Raw genomic sequence first — 22,422 nt, forward strand, 5'->3', positions numbered from 1 at the left:
GAACAGGCAAATCTCACATCTACAGAGACAGAAAGTGGATTAATTAACACGGTGATAAAAATGACGTACACAAGCAGATAGTGGTGCAGGCTGCACAACTCAGTAAGTGTAATAAAAACCACTGAATGGTTCACTTTAAAGGGGTGGATTGTATTGTATTACGATTATATCTCAATAAATTGTTAAAAAAATAAACCAGGCACATCTATTTGCTTCTTAGAAACTTATAAACTGGATTAAACCCCTCAAATTGTAGTCTGAGGACTCTTGGGGGTTCCCCAGAGCTTTTCAGAGAGTCTGGAGGTTGGGATTATTTACATAACAGTACTAAGGCATCTGCCTTCCTTGCTGTGTTGACATTTGTGCTGGTGGCACGAACATGATGGAGGGGAAACTGCTGGTGCCCTGGGCACGAAGACACCACAGCAAAGCAGCAGTCATTGTACGCTTCATCACCACGCACCCACAGCAGGGGGGGGAAAAAAAAAAGCCTTTTCCACATAAGAATGTCCTCCACAAAGCAGAAAGAATGATTATTCATTTTACTCAGTCTCGGCCCTTGAGTACACAACTACTTAATATTATTGCAGTGAAATGTGAAGATATGAGACAAAATATATTTTTTAAAAAAGATATGAGACAAAAAAAAAAGTATGTTCGAGTTGTGGGTTACACTAGTCACTAGGTTAAACTTTTCACTTGAAACTAACATTTCCTATGGGAAAATGCACTCCATTTTCCAAACTCACCTATGCCTCAACTTTTATAACACAAATGATTCATACAGTGGAGGCTCCCACTCTCCACGAGAAAATGCACCTTAATTCCTTTTAAGGCAACATTTTAAGTATACCAATTAACTTTTTAGCCAGAGTTAGCAAGAAAGGCCTGTTTGGTGGGTAGAGGAGAGAAAGAAGCAAAAACAGAAGATAAAACTTAGCTTAAGAAACTATTTTTATCGTGCCACCGCACTCCAGCCTGGGCGACAGAGGGAGACCCTATCTCAAAAACAAACAACAACAAAAAGAAACTACTTTCCCTACCATGGTGACAAGCATTAAAGTTTTATTACAATCTCACCATGGCTTTCAAACAACAACAAAAATTTATTATAGGATAAAAGTTTTAAGTTTTAAGATATAATTCAAATAAAACAAGGCATAAAGATTTAGTCATTTAAAGGGAAGCAATTTAGAAATATATTGCTGACAAAGATTTAGAAAATCCCAAAAACTGATCCAGAAAATTAATTGAGGGGAAAAAGATAATTCCAAAAAGATATTAATTGTTCTAGCAGTATAAGCAGTACAGCTCTGCATGAGCAAATAAGTGATAAAATGTTTCCATGTGTATCCAGGATTATACACAGACGAACTACACTGATCTGGCGGATTCAAGTATTTCAGTCACGAGAGTGCTCCCAGCAGTGATGTGGAATAGGAAGAGTTTGTCATTTATCTTTTCCATATTTGACAAAAACGTCCCTTCATTCTTATCCTATGTTCACAGCAATGTTTTGACCTGGTTTTCCAATTCGTTGATACCAAGAAGGAGAAGAGTGGATTGCTGAGATTAATATTTTACTCACTGTAAACATAAAATCAGAGGTCCTGCCTGTCTCCTTAAGAGATGGCATGTTAGGCCGGGCGCGGTGGCTCAAGCCTGTAATCCCAGCACTTTGGGAGGCCGAGATGGGCGGATCACGAGGTCAGGAGATCGAGACCATCCTGGCTAACACGGTGAAACCCCGTCTCTACTAAGAAATACAAAAAATAGCCGGGCGAGGTGGCGGGCGCCTGTAGTCCCAGCTACTCGGGAGGCTGAGGCCGGAGAATGGCGTGAACCCGGGAGGCGGAGCTTGCAGTGAGCTGAGATCCGGCCACTGCACTCCAGCCTGGGCTACAGAGCGAGACTCCGTCTCAAAAAAAAAAAAAAAAAAAGAGATGGCATGTTAGTCCCCAAGACTCCACTCAACATTAAGCAAACTGAGTAAAATAAAGTTTCTGACCTTGCAAAGCCAAAATTTCTCTAGAACTAGGTGATTTTTTGGTAGACATGTATACTCAAGTATTGAATACATTTTGGCTTAAAAATGTAGTAACCAGTCAGGTGTGGTGGCTCACGCCTGTAATCTCAGCACTCTGGGAGGCTGAGGCAGGCGAATCACTTGAGGTCAGGAGTTCAAGACCAGCCTGGACAACATGGCAAAACCCTTTCTCTATTAAAAATACAAAAATTAGCTGGGCGTGGTGATGGACACCTATAATCCCAGCTACTAGGGAGGCTGAGTCAGGAGAATCGTTGAACCTGTGGGGGGCGGAGGTTGCAGTGAGCCAAGATCTTGCCATTTCACTTCAGCCTGGGCAACACAGCAAGACTCAGTCTCAAAAAAAAAAAAAAAAAGTAACAACTGGCCCAGTGTGGTGGCTCACACCTGTAATCCCAGCACTTTGGGAGGCTGAGGCAGACGGATCACTTGAGGTCAGGAGTCAAGACCAGGCTGGCCAACATGGCGAAACTCTGTCTCTACTAAAATACAAAAATTAGCTGGGCATGGTGGTGTACTCCTGTAATCCCAGCCACTCGGGAGGCTGAGGCATGAGAATTGCTTGAGCCCAGGAGGCGGAGGCTGCAGTGAGCTGAGATCATGCCCCTGCACTTCAGCCCAGGCAACAGAGTGAGACTCTGCTTCAAAAAAAAGAAAAAAAAGAAAAGAAAAGAAAAGAAAGAAAAACTTCTTCTCCTGATGTAGTCTCTTGCCATGCTAGTAACGTTCTATTTCTTATCTGGGTGCCACTTATAAGGAGTATGTTCACTATGAAAATTCATCAAGCTGTACATTTTGATGTGTCTCTACATCAATAACAATAAACCTGCCCCTGTACAGAACACTTTGCAAGATCTTTTAAAAATCACTTATTTGATCTTTGTGGAAAAAAACCCTTGTGAGATATGTAAGACAGGTTCAAAAAATTAAAAATAACTCACTACAATAAGATAATGAAGGATTCGATTTCAGATTTTCTCACTCCAAATCCAGTGCTCTTTTCAGCTCAATTAAACACAACTCAAAAGAACATCTGCAGAGTGCCAAATACACCACTGTTTCTAGAAGGATTTATGAATCCTACTTTGCACAAAGCCTCATGCCAAACGTCTTTCACCTGTCCTCTCCACTGTCAGGGCCAGTACGAAAACATCTCTGATACAGCTGATCTCCACAAAAGGTCAGCCTATCCCCGCTCTGACCCTCTCTCTACATTGCCAATCAACAACTTTTCCTAATTCTCCTTGATCCTCAGTCATAATACTCAAAAACTGTCAAAAACAAAATCTTACTGACAAAAGCACAGGCCAAACTTCCTCGTCTGCTTTCCAGGGCTTCTGTAATCTGATCCCAGCTTATTTACTGTCCTCCATTTACTAAGAAAACCCAAAATAATCTTTTCTTGCCCCAAATTCATGTTCTTCCCTTCCCTTTTGTTCATACTACCATCCACATCTAGAAATGATGCTCAAATATTCATCTTCAGCCTGAGTCTTTCCCCCAAAGACATTAAAATCCACCGTACAGCTGGAAGTAACAATCCAAAACAATCTATGATTAAATTAAGTAGGACAGATTATAACTGACAGGTATTTAGAGGAAATAAATCACTGAGGGCTGCCGGCATACCTTCATGAAGACAGCACTTGAAATGGGCTCTGACAGCATTTGAACTTGGCAGAAGTAAAAGCCACTATTGCTAAGGAACCGATTTACATCCTAGCTAATCCTCCAGCCAGCTGCACCTCCTTCAAGAAGCCTTCAATTACTTCTCAACGTAACACTCACTGTCTTCTCTGTGCTTCTAATACAATTACTACCTCTAATACTCATTCAGGCACACTGTCATCCCATAGTATAGACTTCATCTCTTCAACTTGAGTACAGGCTCGCAGAAGACGGCAATATGTCTCCACAGGGTAAGCATTCAATATCTATTCAATGCAACTTAATTCAGCAGCCACAGTTGCTTCCAGTTACTTAAATATCCACTGAGCATAGCACTGTTTCTTAACTCACCGGGCATCTCCTTTGGAAAGATTCGTATTTACAGGATTAAGAATAACCTTGTTTGCATCCACATCCACCACACATTTGGTATGCAAGTCAATCTCTGCAGATAGAAAACAAAAAAAAATAGTCATTTTAAAAAGTAATTTATTTCAGAAAAGGCATTTGACAAAAATTCAATACTCTTTCATAATGCAAACACTCAATGAAGTAGGAATTAAAAAAACTCCCTCCACCTGATAAGGAGCACCAACAAAAACCCACAGCTAACATCACACTTAATGGTGAAGGACTGGATGGCTTCCCACCCTACATCAGGAATGAGACAAGGGTGTCTGCTACCCAATTTCTACTCACCACTGTACTAGAAATTCTAGTCAGGGCAGTTAGGCAAGAAAAATAAACAATGGGCATCCAGATTGGAAAGGAAGAAGTAAATCCTAAGACAGAGAAAATCCTAAAGAATCCACTAAAAATCTGAGAACAAGTTATGCAGAATACAAGAATACCTAAGAATCAGTTGTTTCTATATACCAGCAATGAAAAATCTGAAACTGAAATTAAGAAAACAATTTCATTTATAATAGCATCAAAAATATTAAAATACTTAGGAATAAATGTAAAAGAAATGCAAGACTTGTACACTGAAAATTCCAAAACATTGTTGAAAAAAATTAAAGACTTGTGAGGGATATCCCAATTACTCTGATTTGAACATCACACATTGTATACATGTATCAAAACATCACATGTGGCCGGGCACGGCGGCTCACGCCTGTAATCCCAGCACTTTGGGAGGCTGAGACAGGTGGATCACTTGAGGTCAGGACTTTGAGACCAGCCTGGCCAACATGATGAAACCCCGTCTTTACTAAAAATACAAAAATCAACCGGGCATGGTGGTAGGCGCCTGTAATGCCAGCTACTCGGGAGGCTAAGGCAGGAGAATTGCTGGAACCCAGGAGGCAGAGGTTGCAGTGAGCTGAGATCATGCCACTGCACTCCAGCCTGGGAGACAAGGGCAAAACTCTGTCTCAGAAAAAAAGAAAAAAGAAAGAAAGAAAAGAATAACATCACATATACCCCAAAAATATGTACAACTGTGATATATCAGTTTAAAAAAAAAAAAACTTTTTAAAGAAATTAAAGACTCAAACGGGAAGACACTGCATGTTCATGAATTGAAAGACAATACTGTTAAGATGACAATACTTCCCAATTGATCTACAAGATTCAAGGCAATCCTATCAAAATCTCAACTAGCTCTTTTACAAAAATCAACAAGGTCTTACAATACATATGGAAATGCAAAAAATTCAAAATAGACAAAACAATCTTGAAAAGGAAAAAGAGGGCACTCACCTTCCAATTTCAAAACTTACTACAAAGCCACAGTAATCAAGACAGTGCGGTACTTACAGAAGGAAAGGCATATATAAATCGATGGAATAGAATTGAAAGTCCAGAAATAGATACTGTCACGTTTATGGTCAATTGATTTTGACAACGGTGCCAAGACAACCCAATGGAGAAAGAACAGTCTTTTCAACAAATGGTGAGACACTGGATATCCACATGCGAAAGAATGAAGTTGGATCCTTACCTCACATCACATTCAAAACTCCAAACAGATCAAAGGGCTAAATGTAAGAACTAAAACTATCAAGTTCTTAGAAGAATACATAAGTGTATATCCACATGGCTTTGGGTTGGGAAATGAACGCCCAAAACACAGACAAGATAAACTGGACCTCATCAAAATTAAAAACTCTGGGGCTGGGCATGGTGGCTCATGACTGTAATCCCAGAACTTTAGGAGGCTGAGATGGGAGGATCACTTAAGGCCAGGAGTTCAAGACCAGCCTGGGCAATATAGTGAGACCCCCCCAGCTCTAAAAAAAAACCAAAAATTAGCCAGGCATGGTGGTACATGCCTATAATTCCAACTACTGGGGAGGCTGAGGTGGGAGGATCCTTTGAGCCCAGGAGTTCAGGGTTAGAGTGAGCTATGACTGTGCCACTGCACTACAGCCCAGGCAAAAGAGATCCTGTCTCTAAAAACAACAAAAAAAATTTTAATTAAAAATTTGTGTGCTTCAAAGGACACCATCGACAGTGAAAAAGGGAATCAAAAAAGTATTTGCAAATCATATATCTAATAAGGAAACTGCATCACAATATATAAAGAACCCTTACAACTCAATAATAAAAAGACAAATAGGCCAGGTACAATGGCTCACTCCTGTAATCCCAACACTTTGAGAGGCCAAGTTGGGAGGACTGCTTGGGCGCAGGAGTTTGAGACCAGCCTGGGCAACAGAGAGACTCTGTCTCTACCAAAAAAAAAAAAAAAAAGTGTTTAAAAATAGCCAGGCATGGTGGTGGGAGCCTGTAGTCCCAGCTACCTAGAAGGATGAGGCAGGAGGATGGCTTGGGGCAGGGAGATCAAGGCTGCAGTGAGCTGTGATGGCAACACTGCACTCCAGCCTAAGTGACAGAGTAAGACCCTGTCTCAAAAAAAAAAAAAAAAGAAAAATAATCAAATTTTTAAATAGGCAAAGGATCTGAATATACATCTCCAAAACAGATACAAAAATGGCCAATAAGCACAAGAAAAGATGTTCCATATCATTCAACACTGGAATGCAAATCAAAACCACAATGAAATACCACCTCGCACCCACTGGGATAACTATAATCAAAAAGACAGATCATCACAAGGGTTGGCAAGGGTGTGGAGTAATTAGAACCCTCATACATTACCACTGAGAATGTAAAATGGTACAGTCACTTCGGATAATAGTCCAGCAGCTCCTCAAAAAGTTAAACAGCGTTACCACCTGACCCAGCAATTCCACTCCTAGATACATACCCATGAGAACACAAAACTTGTACACAAATGTTCACAGTACCATTATTTGGATACTCGTAACAGCCAAAAAGTGGACACAACCCAATGTCCATCAACTGACAAATGGGTAAATGTGGTATATCCCTAGCGCAGAACACTACTGAGCAATAAAAAGGAATGAAGAACTGTATTAGTCCATTTTCACACTGCGATAAAGACATATCCGAGACTGGGCAATTTACAAAAGAAAGATGTTTAATGGCTTCACAGTTTCACGTGGCTGGGGAGGCCTCACAATCATGGCAGAAGGCGAAAGGCACATCTCACATGGCGGCAGAGAAGAGAAGGAGAGCCAAGCGAAAACGGTTTCCCCTTATAAAACCAGCAGATCTCGTGAGACTTATTCACTACCACGAGAACAGTATGGGAGAAACTGACCCCATGTTTCAATTATCTCCCACTGGGTCCCCCCGCAACACAAGGGAATTATGGGAGCTACAATTCGAGATGGGATTTGGGTGGGGACACAGCCAAACTATATCAAGAACTGATACAAGCTACACTGTGTATGAAGCTAATGCTAAGTAAAAAAAGCCAGTCATCAAACACCATACACTGTATGATTCCACTTACTTGAAATATCCAGAATAGGGAAACCTATAGAGACAAAATAAATTAGTGTTGTCTAGGGCCAAGGAGTGACTGCTAACAGGTACAGCTTTCTTTCAGGACTGATGAAAATGTTCTAAAATTGATTGTGCTGATGGCTATACAACTGGGAGCAAACTAAAAATAACTGAATTGGTTGAATTGTATGGGGCATGAACGATGTCTCAATACAGCTGTTCTAAAAAAGTAAAGACCATGGCTTGTTTATGATCTCATATTTTTATATTCTTATATTTTTCTGACCCAAAGTATGAAACTGTTTCTGTTTCCCTTATCTCCACTACTAAAAGATAAGCTCTGCCAGGCACAGTGGCTCATGCCTGTAATCCCAGCACTTTGGGAGGCCGAGAGCAGTGGATCACTTGACATCAGGAGTTTGAGACCAGCCTGGCCAGCATGGTGAAACCTCGTCTCTACTAAATATACAAAAAATTAGCTAGGTGTGGTGGCGTCTGCCTGTAGTCTCAGCTACTCCAAGAGGCTGAGGCACAAGAATCGCTTGAACTCAGGAGGTGGAAGTTGCAGTGAGCCAAGATCACACCACTGCACTCTAGCCTGGGTGACAGAGCGAGACTCCGTCTTTAAAAAAAAAAAAAAAAAAAAAAAAAAAAAGAAAAGAAGAAGATAAGCTCTAAGGAAAGGAACAATACCATGTCAGAGTTATTCTGTACTTCCTAAAGAATCTTGGCCAAGGTCAATGTCATATTCGTTATAACTTAAGAGTGTTTCCACTCTCAAGAAAGGTAATTGTTTTTTTCACTTTAACTCACATAATTAAGCCAAATGCAAAAAAGCAAAACAAAACAAAAACTTCCTTCCCTGTGCTAGCCAAAACTTAACTTTTCTCACATCAGTTATTTTACATTTATTCTTAAATACATATTCAAAAAGTACTAAGTAGTTAGTGGTCTCTCTTTTAGCCACACATTTTTCAAGCAAAGAGCAAAGAGAATCAAAAGGAAAACTTTAGAGTTATGTTTTACCTAAATGTGGAACACTAACCCAAAAAAGACAAATCTGTTCTAATGTGGTCAACTAGCATTAAAATCTATTTCTAATGTTTTGTGTTTAAATCTACTCTAGACTATCAATCACAGAAATGCTGCAAGAAAGTCTCAGCCACACTGCAACAATTTTTCAAACACGCAATTTTACCTCTTCACTTCCTCAAGCCCAGAGGTCCATGAGAGTTTCTTAAAACCACTGCTTAATGCAATCTGACCATATTGTATCAGCTGGCTCCTCACAGTCAAATCTATATCATACAGAAGCACATTATCAACTCTCCGGAAATCTACCGTGACTCACCACCCACCACAAAGTTGGTCGTTAGTTTCTTGCAAGAACATTTGGTCTGCACAGAAGAACTGCAAAGGCAGTTCTCATACAGAATACATCTAGAATGCAGGCCTCAAAAAAATGGGTGGTTCATCAAATATTTTCCCTACAATAGTGCAGTTCCTTCATTTCAAATTATCTTAAGAAGGGAGCCAAACACTGTCCTTCAGCATTCACGTTTCTCTCCTATGCTCTTAACAGCTTCTCCCTCTGCCACCCCCTACACCATGTATGTCATCAGATAAAACCAGTAACTTGGAAGAATTAAATGGTGTGATTAAGGGACCAATCCTGGAAAATCCAAAATAATACAAAAAAAATCACCTAATAACTAATACATCTAACCTAAACTCATTTTGTCCTAAGATGGCAACTTACAAATGTCCCTTACATCCAACACTCATCAAAGATGGCCTTTAATATGTAAACAACTATCTTCACTATTTCAGACAATCTTTTTTGTCAAATAAAATTCCCACCCCAACCCTGTGGATTGAAGGATATTAAGAGAAGGCTTTTCAAAGGACTGTTGAGAATATATACACGAGCAGAACATCTAGGGCACACACCCAAGCAAATAAAGCCAATGAGATTTGAAGCAAGCTTAAGGGTCAGATACATGAAAAGCATTTTAATATGAAATGCATTTCAATATAAAATGCTATAGCTAGTGTACCATCAAATGTTACTAGTTGGTTGAATTAAATTATATTGCTACAAGATTTTAAATGTGACACACTCGCCACTGAAAACTTCTTGCTGTATATAATGCTTAGAGAGCAAAGCAGTGGCGTAGACAACATGGTAAAACCCTGTCTCTACAAAAAATACAAAAATTAGCCGAGTGTGGAGGTGGGCGCCTGTAATCCCCAGCTACTCGGGAGGCCGAGGCCAGAGAATCACTTGAACTCGGGAGGCAGAGGTTGCAGTGAGCCAACATCATGCCTCTGCACTCCAGCCTGGGCAACAGAGGGAGACTCTGTCTGGAAACAGAAAAAAAAAAAAAACCAAAAACAATGATTAAATAGCAGTTACAAATTTAAGCCTTAAACTTAGCGTGGAAAAACAAAAAACACCTACCAAAAATCCAAAGGATCAACACCTTTCTCTTGGTTTAAAATACTAAATTAAAAAGAGCCTAGCTGCTATGCACTGCCTTTGTAAAAACAGCACTAAAGTGTGCCCGTGTTCATGGCAGCAGCTAAAACGCGGAAGCAACCCAAGCACCCACTGATAAATGAATGGATAAACAAAATGTATATACATACACTGCAATATTCACCCTTAAAAACGAAGGAAATTCTGACGCACCATAACATGAACCTTGAAGACATCACGCTAAGCGAAATAAGCAAGTCACAAAAGGACTATGATTCCACTTACATGAGGTACCTACGGTAGTCAAATTCATAGAGACACAATGTAGAATGGGGGTTACCAGGGTTGGGGGAAAATGAGAAAGAGGAGTTGTTACTTAATGGAGATAGAGTTTCAGTTTTGCAAGATGAAAAACGTTCTGTAAATAGATGGTGGTGATGGTGATACAACAATGTGAAATGTACGCAATGCTACTGAACTGTGCACTTCATAGGCTAAAATGGTAAATATTATATTCTATTTTACAATTTAAAATATAGCACTCAATACTCATTATAAGTAACACATGGACAAGTTTATTCATAGTGAAGCCTAAAACAGCAAGATTATAATCTAATTAGTACTATGTATAAAAAGCAATTAAAAGCAACAGTGATATTAAGGTAGCACTGTAAGTTTATTTCATGACTAACCAAGCTTTACAATACTCAGAACCACGAATGCTTTGACATACCCACGAGCCAGGAAAGGAAAGGAAAGGAAAAAGGAAAAAAGGAAAGGGGATGGGAGAAGGGGGAAGTGGGAAGGGAGGAAGGGGAAGAGGAAAGAAAGGAAAAAATTAATACATTCCACCAACATTAAAGATCCCGTATTATTTCCCAAACAAGATTCCTTTCCAGGGAAAATTCCCCACAATGAATATTAAAATATCAACAGTTGACAACTCAGTTTATTCAGCCAGCATATTAGTCACCTTGTAAAAGTGAACAATAATTTAAAACAAGTCTTTCTTCGATGTACACATCAGCTATGGCTCGCACCCCAATGACATCATAGTAAAATACGGGCAGGGCCTGGGAGACTCCCTTTACAAAACTCATGTTCCATCTGGGGAAATGCATCATTCTCAGTTTGAACAAAATAATCTGAGTTGCCTACTTAGTAATCTGCTTTTCTAATTCTTCAGAAAATTAGTAATAATTTCCAAACCAAATCTACTATCCAGAAACACAGGTGTACCTCCCTTTACCTACCAGTCAAGTTCCTAAATATCTAACTATAGTTTACTGTTAAATTCACTTGGGTTCATTTTTTAAAGGTAGATAATAAACTATTTGTAAGATTTACTTATTCAACCGCAAACTTTGCATGCCACATGTGATCCTATTTTCAACCAATTAGTGTCACATACCCAACAGTTTTCCATGTCTACACACGTTAATAAATAAAACATTCATCAATGATATTTATGTAGGAAGGACTTGTTTTCCCAATTGGAATCTAACATTTAATGGCATAGCAGGAAACACTACTTATATTACTCTGTTCTATTTATAAGTCACTTGGGACCCCCTTTTTTATTGAGATCTGCTGACACTGGGAGAAAAAAATTATGTGATACCATATAAGTAAAAAGCAAATTGGTCTTTGCTTTCTAAAAAGAAGTATGTAAAATATCCTAATCACTACTTTTATATTGTTACTAGTAAACATGAAAATGTATTAAATAAATAAAAGGTTAAAATATAACTGAGCTCTAACATGGCTAATGTAAGAATGAGACGCCAGGTTAGGAGAGGAGACATGGTAGTGTGAAAATAATTAAAATAATCCCCCAGCTACTCGGGAGTCTGAAGCAGGGGGATCACTTGAGGCCAGGAGTTCAAGACTAGCCTGAGCAACACAGCAAGAATCTGTCCCTAAAACAAATTTTAAAAAAATAATTAGCCAGGTGTAGTGGCATGCACCTGTAGCCCATCTTCTCAGGAGGCTGAGATGGAAGGATCATTTGAGCCCAGGAGTTAAAGGCTGTGATGAGCTATGACTGTGCTACTGCACTCCAGCCTGGGCAACAGAGCAAGACCCCACATCTAAAAACAAATAAAATAATCCTATGTGATCAAAAACATAAAATGTTCATACTCAAGAAACGAATCAGCTGGGCACAGTGGCTCATGCCTATAATCCTAGTACTTTGGGAGGCTGAGGTAGGAAGACCTCTTGAGCCCAAGAGGTCAAGGCCATAGTGAGCTATGATCACAGCACTGCACTTCAGCCTGGGCAACAGAATGAGACTCCATCTCTAAATAAACAAACAGTTTAAAAAAGAAACCAATCAACCTCAGAAGACTAACAAACAGGTATTTAAAAAACTCATAAGGCACCTGGCCAACATGGTGAAACTCTGTCTCTACCAAAAATGCAAAAATTAGCCAGGCGTGGTGGCAGGCACCTGTAATCCCAGCTACTCAGGAGGCTGAGGTGCGAGAATCACTTGAATACGGGAGGCAGAGGCTGCAGTGAACCAAGATTATGACACTGCCCTCCAGCCTGGGTGAGAAAAGCAACACTGTCTCAAAAAAAAAAAAGTCAGAGGACTTGACTCCCAGTTTCAAAACTTACTACAAAGGTAGAGTAATCACGACAGTGTGGTACTTACGTAAGGAAAGACATATATAAATTGATGGAATGGAATTGGGAGTCTAGAAACATACTGTCACAGTTATGGTCAATTGATTTTGACAAGGATACCAAGACGATCTAATGGAGAAACAACAGTCTTTTCATCAAATGGTTCTAGAACAACTGGATATTCACATGCAAAAGAATGAAGTTGGATCCCTACCTCACACCACATTCAAAACTCCAACTGGATCAAAGACCTAAATGTAAGAGCTAAACCTATCAAACTCTGAAAAGAAAACAAACGAAATCCACATGATGTTAGATAATGGTTTCTCAGAAATCACAGTAAAATCACAAGCAACTGAAAATAAACTGAACTTCATCAAAATGTAAAACTTTCATGAATCAAAGGACACAAGGGAGTGAAAAGGCAACCCATAAAATCAAGAAAATATTTGCAAATCATCTATTTGATAACAGAATGGTATCCAGAATGTATGAAGAAGTCTTACAACTCAGTAATAAAAAGACAAAAAAACAGTTTTTGAAATAAGGGGAAGATGTGAATAGAGATCTCTCCAAAGCTATACAAATGGCCAATATGTACATGAAAAGATGCTCAACATTATCCACCAGAGAAAGGCAAATCTAAACCACAATTAGATACCACCTCATACCCATTAGGATAGCAATACTCATGGAGAGAGAAGAACAAGTGTTGGTAAGGATGTGGAGAAAGTGGAACCTTCATGCATTTCTATGGGAATGTAAAATGGTTCAGATGCTTTGGAAAACAGTTCCTCAAAAGTTAGTTACTATATGACCCAGAAATTCCACTCCTATATATATGCACATATGAGAAAAATGAAAACACATGTCTTCACAAAAGCTTGTACATAAATGTTCAAAGAAGCATCATTCATAATAGCCAAAAATTGGAAACAAGCCAAATGCCCATCAATTGATGAATGAATATAAAACACAGCATATCTGTGTAACAGAATGTTGTTCAGCTATAAAAACAATGAAGCACTGATTCATGACAAAACATGGATGAGCCCTGAATGCATTATACCAAGTGAAAGAAGCCAGATACCAAAGTCCACATAATATAGGATTCCATGTATTAAATGCCAGAATAAGCAAATCCATAAAGTCAGGAAGTAGATTAGTGGTTGCCAGGGGCTGGGGAGTGGGAAATGGAGAGTGACTGCTAACAGGTACAAGGTTTCTCTGTGGGGTGATGAAAATGTTCTGGAATTGGATAGTAACGATGGCTGCACAAGTCTGTGAGTAAACTAAAACCCAGTAATGGTACACTTTGGGGATGTGACTTATATCTAAAAACCAAGAAGAAAAAACTTGGAATGGATGACCCCACTATCCTCAACAGATAGAAAATACAGTTAGGGTCCTTCAACCACATTCCTACACATTCACTACTCAGAATACCCCAGCTCACCAAATTCCTCCTACTTTCAATCACCTCACATTTTACCCCATCAAGAAAATGAAGCTTGAAATTCCAGGGCTTTCCCATTATATAATTATTCTCTTCCTCCCATATTTCTTTTTTTTTTTTTTTTTTTGAGACGGAGTCTCGCTCTGTCGCCCAGGCTGGAGTGCAGTGGCCGGATCTCAGCTCACTGCAAGCTCCGCCTCCCGGGTTCCCGCCATTCTCCTGCCTCAGCCTCCCGAGTAGCTGGGACTACAGGCGCCCACAACCGCGCCCGGCTAATTTTTTTTTTTGTATTTTTAGTAGAGACGAGGTTTCACTGTGGTCTCGATCTCCTGACCTTGTGATCCGCCCGCCTCGGCCTCCCAAAGTGTTGGGATTACAGGCGTGAGCCACCGCGCCCGGCCTTCCTCCCATATTTCAAAAACTTATCTCTATTGACTCTATCTACACAAGGTTCAAATATCTCCAAAAATTTTAAAAAAACAAAGTACCTACCCCTCCAGGTACCACTCTGAACCGTCCCCTTCTACCTGGAGCTTCTTGAAAGAATGTTCTTGAGACTCGCTGCCTCCATACTGGCATGTCCACTCACTCCTCAGCCCACTTCCAATGCCCAACACTAATTCATTTCAGTGAAATTATCCTAAACATTAACACTGACTATCAGAACACCAAATCCACTGAACACAATTCTGTGTTAATCACGCAGCCATTCCTGTGACATGTGATTGCTGACCTTTCACTCTTTTGACACATTTTTCCTTCTTAGGCATCCACAACATTGCTTTCATCTGATTCTCCTGAGGTTGCTCTTCTTGGTCTCTGTGACCGCCTCTATCACAGACACACCTGAGGTGCTCTATCTTCTACCTACAGTAATGACTCCCAGATCTACACCTATGTCCAGTCCCTTCGTTTCAGACTCATATTCACAATGGTCTTCTGGATCCATCCACCTGGCTGCACTTCAGACACCTAAAACCCAATTGTGCTGAGTTGCTTCCAGGCACACTGCATCTTATTCATAGTTGCAGGCAAGGTACATGGCACATAAGCACTGATGACATACTGTTGGACTGTCTGAGACTAGAACTCATCATTTCCCACACCTCCACCCTAAAACCTGCTTCTCCTGTGCTTCTGATTCAGCTAATGACACCAGCATTCACCCAGTCATCTAAATCAGAGGTTTTGCAGGGGATTTCCCAAGTTCAGTGATCCTCAGATGCAACACAAATCCACTGCATGTGCAGCACCCATCTGGACTCCTCCACGTCACCTCAGTGGGACTTGGAGCCAAGGGGCCTGCTCAAGCTGTCTTCTGTGCTGTTCTCAAATCCCGCCCCCATTTCTTTAATTCATGATTCGCTGCCATCAGTGCACTAGGTACATACGTTCTTCCAATGAACTCACACACGCATCTCTTATTATCAACAAGACTGGGAGCTCCTTTGGTGGAAGATCAAGACTTAACGCTTCCAGTGTATCCTGCACATCTCTGAAAATGAAGTAATCTCAGGACTGCAAGATCCCCTTAAAGATAATAATGTCCAACACTGTAGTAAACGCACAGGTGGGTTTTGTAGTTCTGAGAATGTTAATTAACCTCTCTGAGGTTCTGTTACGCAGAAATGCTACAATTACTACCTTTTATTTTGGAGACAGTCTCGCTCTGTCACCCAGGCTGGAGTGCAGTGGTGCGATTTCAGCTCACTGCAACCTCTGCCTTCCAGGTTGAGGTGATTCTCCCACTTCAGCCTCCCAAGTAGCTGGGATTGCAGGCACTCGCCAAGACACCCAGCTAGTTTTTGTATTTTTAGCAGAGACCGGGTTTCACCATGTTGGCCAGTCTAGCCTCACACTCCCGGCCTCAAGTGATCCACCCACCTCAGCCTCCCAAAGTGCTGGGATTACAGGGGTGAGACATCACACCTGGCCTACAATTCCTTTTCAAAGTCTGGTTTGAAGAATAAAATAAAGCATTAAAAAGCACTGAACTCCATTGCTTGCAAATAGAAAGCTGTCAAAAAGCAGCTATTTTCTTTTTCTTCAATCGACACTGTTGAAATGAATGACTAATGGATACCATTTTCTAAAGATATCTTTATCTCCTGAGAGCAAAAGCCCCATACAGTTAAGTCATGGACTTGTGTGGAGTGGACCAGTTAGTTTCATGCACTTCTGGGGTCACAGGGCACACTGCTCATCTTGGCCGAATTTTTTTTTTTTTTAAGAACGTGCTCTGCCGAACACAAGGGGAACGTGATGAGAAAGCATAGAGATCAATACATCCATTTCCACTCAATCAGCACTTCAATCCATCTCCTTAACTAATAGTTTTGTCAGTGGTTTCTTCCATTTTCAGCACTTACGTGGGAAAGTCAGACAGTCATTGTTTTATGGAGGTGAGAGGGTAAAAGCTAATGCCAATTAAACAACATCGTATTTTATATTATAAATGTATATTTCTTGAAAGGAGGTCTGGCCAGCCAGGGCAACAAAGTGAGACCCTATCTCTACAAAAAAGACATTGAAATTAGACAGACATGGTGGTGCACACCTGTGTACCAACTCCACAGCAGGCTGCAGCAGGAGCACTGCTAGAGCCCAGGAGGTTGAGGATGCAGTGAGTGATGATCATGCCACTGCACTCCAGCCTGGGCAACAGAGGGAGACCCTGTCTCAAAAGAAAAAGAAAAAGAAAAAAAAAAAACACACACACAAGATTTGGGGAAAAGAATTTAAGAGTGTACCTTCTTCTCAAAATGCCTCTGGCCCTATGTGCATATATCCAAATTTCAGTCACTGAGTTGACAGCAGAAACAAAACAATGTTGTAATAGATGTGTGTCTCATTCACCATTAACGTAGCAAGCAGATGCTGACAAAACAAGTATCTTCTGTTTTAGCAAATTTCCATCCATGGTCCTCTTTGGCTCCACATCTGTCAGTGATCTCTCTGAGAAGACTGAAGAATCACCAATGACCCCAGGGGTCAAAGCCACCTTCTCCTGTCCCTTCATTTCCTAAGGGTCACCTATGTCTTCATCTTCACTGACTACCAGCATCTTCTAAGCTTCCTCACACTTGCTGGGTTTTTCCTTTGCCTTCTGAGTCACAGCTGCTTAATTCTGACCGGCTTCCTTATGCTGCCCATCCACAAGGCTTCATTTTCAGCAAGCGCTTTTAAAACCTGCCCAGCTACGCCAGAAATCGGTCATCTACTGAGGTTTCCAATCTTGCTTTGAGATCTACCAATTTTTCTCCGTCGTGTTTGTGTCTAAGACCCACACAAGGTCACAAGAAGCAAAACAGAATGCATGGACCAGCCACCCTAGGTCCAGACTTCTGGCCTGGCCGCATTCAGGGCTTCCTGCAATCCACCTGACCTTCCCGTCCCATCATTCTCTAGCTATCCTCACAGAATCTCCATTCTGGCAGGCAGATCTCGTCTCTGCTGCCTAAACCTGCTTTGCTCATTCTTGTCTCTGCGTCCTCACTCTCAGGCCACACTTCCTCCTCGAAGAATCCATGCCCTCCCCTCCCCCGTGCCCACATCATAAGCTTCCTCCCTGGAAGTCCAACCAAAGTTCACCCTCCTCAGTGAAGTCTAAACTCTCGATTCCCTTATTTCCCTGTCATTCGCCTAGCACTTAATAACTAGCAGCCTGCTACAGCTGTTTATCTTTTAATCTAATCTTTTCACAGGCATTTTCTTTTCAAGCCCATGACAGTCATTTCCTCACAGGCATGAACCATAAAGCATGCTTTAAGAAACTTAATATGATGGTACCAGGCAACCCTAAGAAAACTTTTAGGAAGTAAAATCCCCCTAACAAGAACAATCAATTTCACTTTTTCATGTTTCTTTCTAGCTCTTGCCCATTCCTGTATACATTTTTACATAGTAATAATCATAATAGATTTGATCAGTTACACATACAGCTTTACATTCTTTTTCCACTAACAGAGAAAATGATCTTCCTTGTTAAATGGTTTTGACTGTCATCATTTTAATCACTGTACAACAGTCCCTCCATTGAGATACATCATGATTACCAAGGCACTGACTCTATTAGACATTATTACATACTTCTGTGTCTTTCACCACGTCAAGTATTGGAAAATGCAAAGTAAACTCATTTGAAATATCTCCTGAAATAAATTTCTTGTCCATGCTCCCTAACACCTGAAATAATCTATTTGACTGTTTCTATCTTCATTTATTTCGTTTCCTGGTTCTACTCCCTTAGTCTAGATAGGTAACAAAGGCATTCCAAACACCTTTTACAGATATTTACTTATTTTGGTAGTTGATCTTACACAGATTTAAACACAGGAAATCCCTTGAGGAAAGGCATTAAGCTCTCATCCTATCTAATATAAGCTAGATACCTGGCAGGCACTCCATAAAAGTTTGCTTAACTATTAAATGTTTTTTAAGCCACCTAAAGTTAGAAAACATCAAATTCCTGGAAAGGAGAATGCTGCTGATCTAACTAATCCCACCAATTATGGCTACAAAACTTTCAGCTCCTGTAATGATTAGACAGGTTAATAATGTATGAATGGGTGTTCTGTGCAGTGCACGGACTGCACACAAGAGTTATCTGTTGAGCTGTACAGTCTGAACAACATTGGAAAACAAACAATATCTGCAAATAGAACTCGAAGATCTTGTGACAAAAACTTACCCCTTTTTCTCTAGTTGTTTCGCTTTGTATCTCAGATGAAGAAAGGCAAAATAAAGGTTGTAATATTAAAATCACGTAAAATTACATACACATGTGAGCACAAACTGGCATGGAAAAGAAAAGCTGTTAGGATGAAGAAAGTATGTGAACTTCTTTCCTTTTTATTTTTCCTTTTGTTAGTGTAATGTTAAAATAAATGTATGACTACAAAAATATTCCTGACAAATTAGCCATTACAACTCTTCCTGTTACTGAATTAGGGCCTAATGCTTAACCTTCAAATAACTAAGGTTCCCAATCCCACATACAGTTTAGCAAAAAGACTAAAACACTTCACTTCGAGGATAACTGTTAAATAATAAATCAGCTAACCACCTTAAAACGCCAAACAGCTAAGCACAACCAGACACTGAATCACACAAGGCCTTAATACACCGGAGTTTTCTGGAAATTTTCAGATTTTCCTCAAAAGATAACTAATGTGATTCCAAATATCAGTCTATACAGTAAAACTACATCATCACAGTAATCCATTCTCATCCCCTCATTTGTGGACAGTGATGTATAAGGTTGCTTCCTGCACTTATACGTTATGATAGAAACTATTAGGACTCAAGTTTTACTATCTGTCATAATTATACACTATAATTCTAATAACTGTTCAAGTAATATTCTTTTCAAAATTAAGGGAAAGGTTCCTACAGATCATATGAGGAAGAAAAAAAGAAATTACTGGAAAGAAAAATAGTTTTTAATCTTTTTTTTTTTTTTTTTTTTGAGACGGAGTTTTGCTCTTGTCACCCAGGCTGGAGCACAGTGGCGCAATATTAGCTCACTGCAACCTCCGCCTCCCAGGTTCAGGCGATTCTCCTGCCTCAGCTTCCCAAGTAGCTGGGATTACAGGCGCCCGCCACCACGCCTGGCTAATTTTTTGTATTTTTAGTAGAGACAGGGTTTCGCCATGTTGGGCAGGCTGGTCTCGAACTCCTGACCTCAGGTGATCCACCTGCCTCAGCCTCCCAAAGTGCTGGGATTACAGGCGTGAGCCACCGTGCCTGGCCTGTTTTAGTCTTTCTATACAAACTTTAGATACCAATTTTTAAAAATCACTGGATTTAGAATCCCACCACACTGTATTCCATAATAACCTTTTCATTTATGTTAACAATTACTTCACAGCAAAAATGGAAAAGAACAAATTTATGTGTGATAATCACTGAAAAAAGAAGTCCACATGCATGTCAGGAAATATAAGGCTAAGAATGGGCACTAAGTGAACTCAGGAGGTACTTTACTCCAAATAATGCACTTCTCTATATAGGCTAATGGAATCTATGGGTAAACCTCAATTTTAAAATGAGTTGAACCCAAGGATCAGCTCACATCCATTCCACAGCTAAAACTATTATTTCTTTGCCTTCCTCTAAACTCTGATGTTTATTACAACCTTATCAATGGCAATTTATGAGTGAAAAGCATACGAATTCCCCTCAAAAAGTGAAACCAATGGAGAAAGGGAGAGGGAAAGAAGGGCTCTAAATATCTGAGATGTCTTTTGTGGTGGTTGGTTCACGGCCTCTTTTTAGCACTGACATTTCCAAGTTTTTTGTGAAAAGGAAATTTTAAGAATGTGCTGAAACCATCCTTTCAGAATCAATTCCCAGATATGTTTCATTTGGCTTCTTTCTTTAAATTATTGTGATGGTAAACTGGAAGTAAACTGAAATACAAATACCTGAATATTTAAAAACTGACGCTTCTGAAAATTTTCAGAATTGCATCGACGTTTGCTTTGTGTTGTCAGAGTACGAGATTAGTGAAGCAAAGCAGGACTCAATCTTGCACTAGTTGAGAACTTAAAGTAATTAAGTTCTTAAGGAAAAAAACTCACCTGACAGCCTTAATCGGACCTAGCAGAAACAGGACAAACCAATTCCCATAGACGAGATAACTCCAAGCGAGAAACCAATTTCCCCGAGAAGGACAAACCAACAAAGCTTATGTCAACCGGTTGATCTGTACGTCTCAATATACACAAAAGAGAGCAAAAAAGAGGAAAACAACCTATAATTTCTACATAAAAATTAACATTTGATTTTGCTAAGAAGCTACAACTTCTTAGTTGTCTCTGGTACTTAAAAGATTCTAATTAGTTCAAAGTCTTATCAATGGCAAAGTCATCCCCTGGGACAGTAATAGTGACCCCAATGATAGAACCTTGTATATAAAACGTTTTCAAATACATTATCTTATTTAAAGCAACTCGCCCAGTCACGCTGCTTTTTACTATCAAAGCCAAGACCCAGCCCACCTTCTCCCCTGACTTTTGGGGTTCTCTCCACTCCCTGGGTCTACAGATGACTTCAATGTACTCGGTTTATCTGCTTTCTCTACCCTCCCTGCAGACTTAAGAGAATGTTAGAAAGATACAATTCCACAAGAATCTTGGCACTTAAGCTATTTATTGAGAGATGACCAATGAGACTTCAGGCAAAACCAAAACTTTCTCGACTGTCCAAAAACAACGAAAAAGGCATCTCCTCCACCTGACCTCAATCTCAGGACGCCCAGGTGGAAGGAACTCGCCGCGGGGCACCCACCTGGCCCCCTGCCCTCCTTCCCGCCGTGGGCCGCGGTGGTGCAGGCTTGGGAGACCCGGGCGAGACGCGGGGTCCCGGGCGGTCCCGAGGCGGGTTGCAGGGGCTGGCGACCCGCGCGCGGGGGCGACAGTGACAGCTGGCGGGGAAGGCGCGGGGCTGAGGGGCCAGGGCGAGGCGGGGCGACAGGGCCGAGGGCGCCCTCGGGAACCTCCGGGGGAGACGAGAGGGCTAAAGGGCGCTGGGGCGGGGCGGGGCGGGCGCAGGCGGAAGGGGCAGCGGGGCCGGCACGAGGGGCCTGGCGGCTCCCGGTACGGGACTGGCCAGGGGGGGAAGGGAGGGGAGAAGAGGGAGCCGGGCGACTCAGCGCCGGCGCGGGTTTCAGGGTCCGCGGGCCCCTACTCGCGCCCCGCCGCAGACTATAGGGGCGGGGCCGCCAGACCCCCCACGGCGGCCGAGGGACGGGCGCGCCAGGCACCTGCCGCCTCAGCCCCGGCGGCCCGGGGGGGCTCGGCTCTCACCTCGCCGGTTCATGGGTCGGATCCGCACCGCCACTTTCACTTTGGAGTCCCCCATCCTGCGGCCGCCGAGGCACTCGTTCTGCTTCCGTCTGCCGCGGCCACCGGCGACTCTTCGGGGCTGACCCGGCGGGAGGGGGCCGAGGGCGGGGCGGGGGGCGGGGACCGGGCTTGGGGCGGGGCAGGAGCGAGCTCCCGGCGCGCGCCGGTGCATGACGGGACTTGTAGTTCCCCAGGGTCGTGGGCGGGGCCGCAGCGGAGGAGGAGGCGGGAAAGCTAGGGCGCGAGTCGTTCGCTGGCACTTACGGTCAGCAGTGAGCGCTTTTGTAAATTCCCGTCTTTACACACCATTCTTGCTCTCGCAAGATGTAAGCCTTCGAGAAGTAAGCCTTCGAGAGCTGATACCTTTTCTGAAAAACAGTTGAATAGATGGCGTCAGGGACCCCGCTACCTCTTCCTGCTCATTTCCTGCCAATCTTAGTGTTTGATCCCTGGCTCAAGTTATTTCCTCTGCCTA

General features: G+C 41.6%; 1 protein-coding gene across 1 annotated transcript in view; it reads right to left on the minus strand.

Moving 5' to 3' along the window:
- Window positions 1–22,016, minus strand: part of KIF13B (kinesin family member 13B) — a 194,979-nt gene extending 172,963 nt beyond the window's left edge. Inside the window, exons 1-2 of the mRNA XM_025394677.1 lie at window positions 21,909–22,016; window positions 4,067–4,160 (exon numbers count right to left, since the gene is read on the minus strand). Coding sequence (XP_025250462.1) covers window positions 4,067–4,160; window positions 21,909–21,963 — 149 coding nt within the window. The 5' untranslated portion in view covers window positions 21,964–22,016. The remainder of the gene's footprint in view (window positions 1–4,066; window positions 4,161–21,908) is intronic.
- Between the last annotated feature and the right edge of the window lie 406 nt (window positions 22,017–22,422).

This window comes from Theropithecus gelada, chromosome 8 (assembly GCF_003255815.1).
Source record: "Theropithecus gelada isolate Dixy chromosome 8, Tgel_1.0, whole genome shotgun sequence".
Taxonomy (NCBI): domain Eukaryota; kingdom Metazoa; phylum Chordata; class Mammalia; order Primates; family Cercopithecidae; genus Theropithecus; species Theropithecus gelada.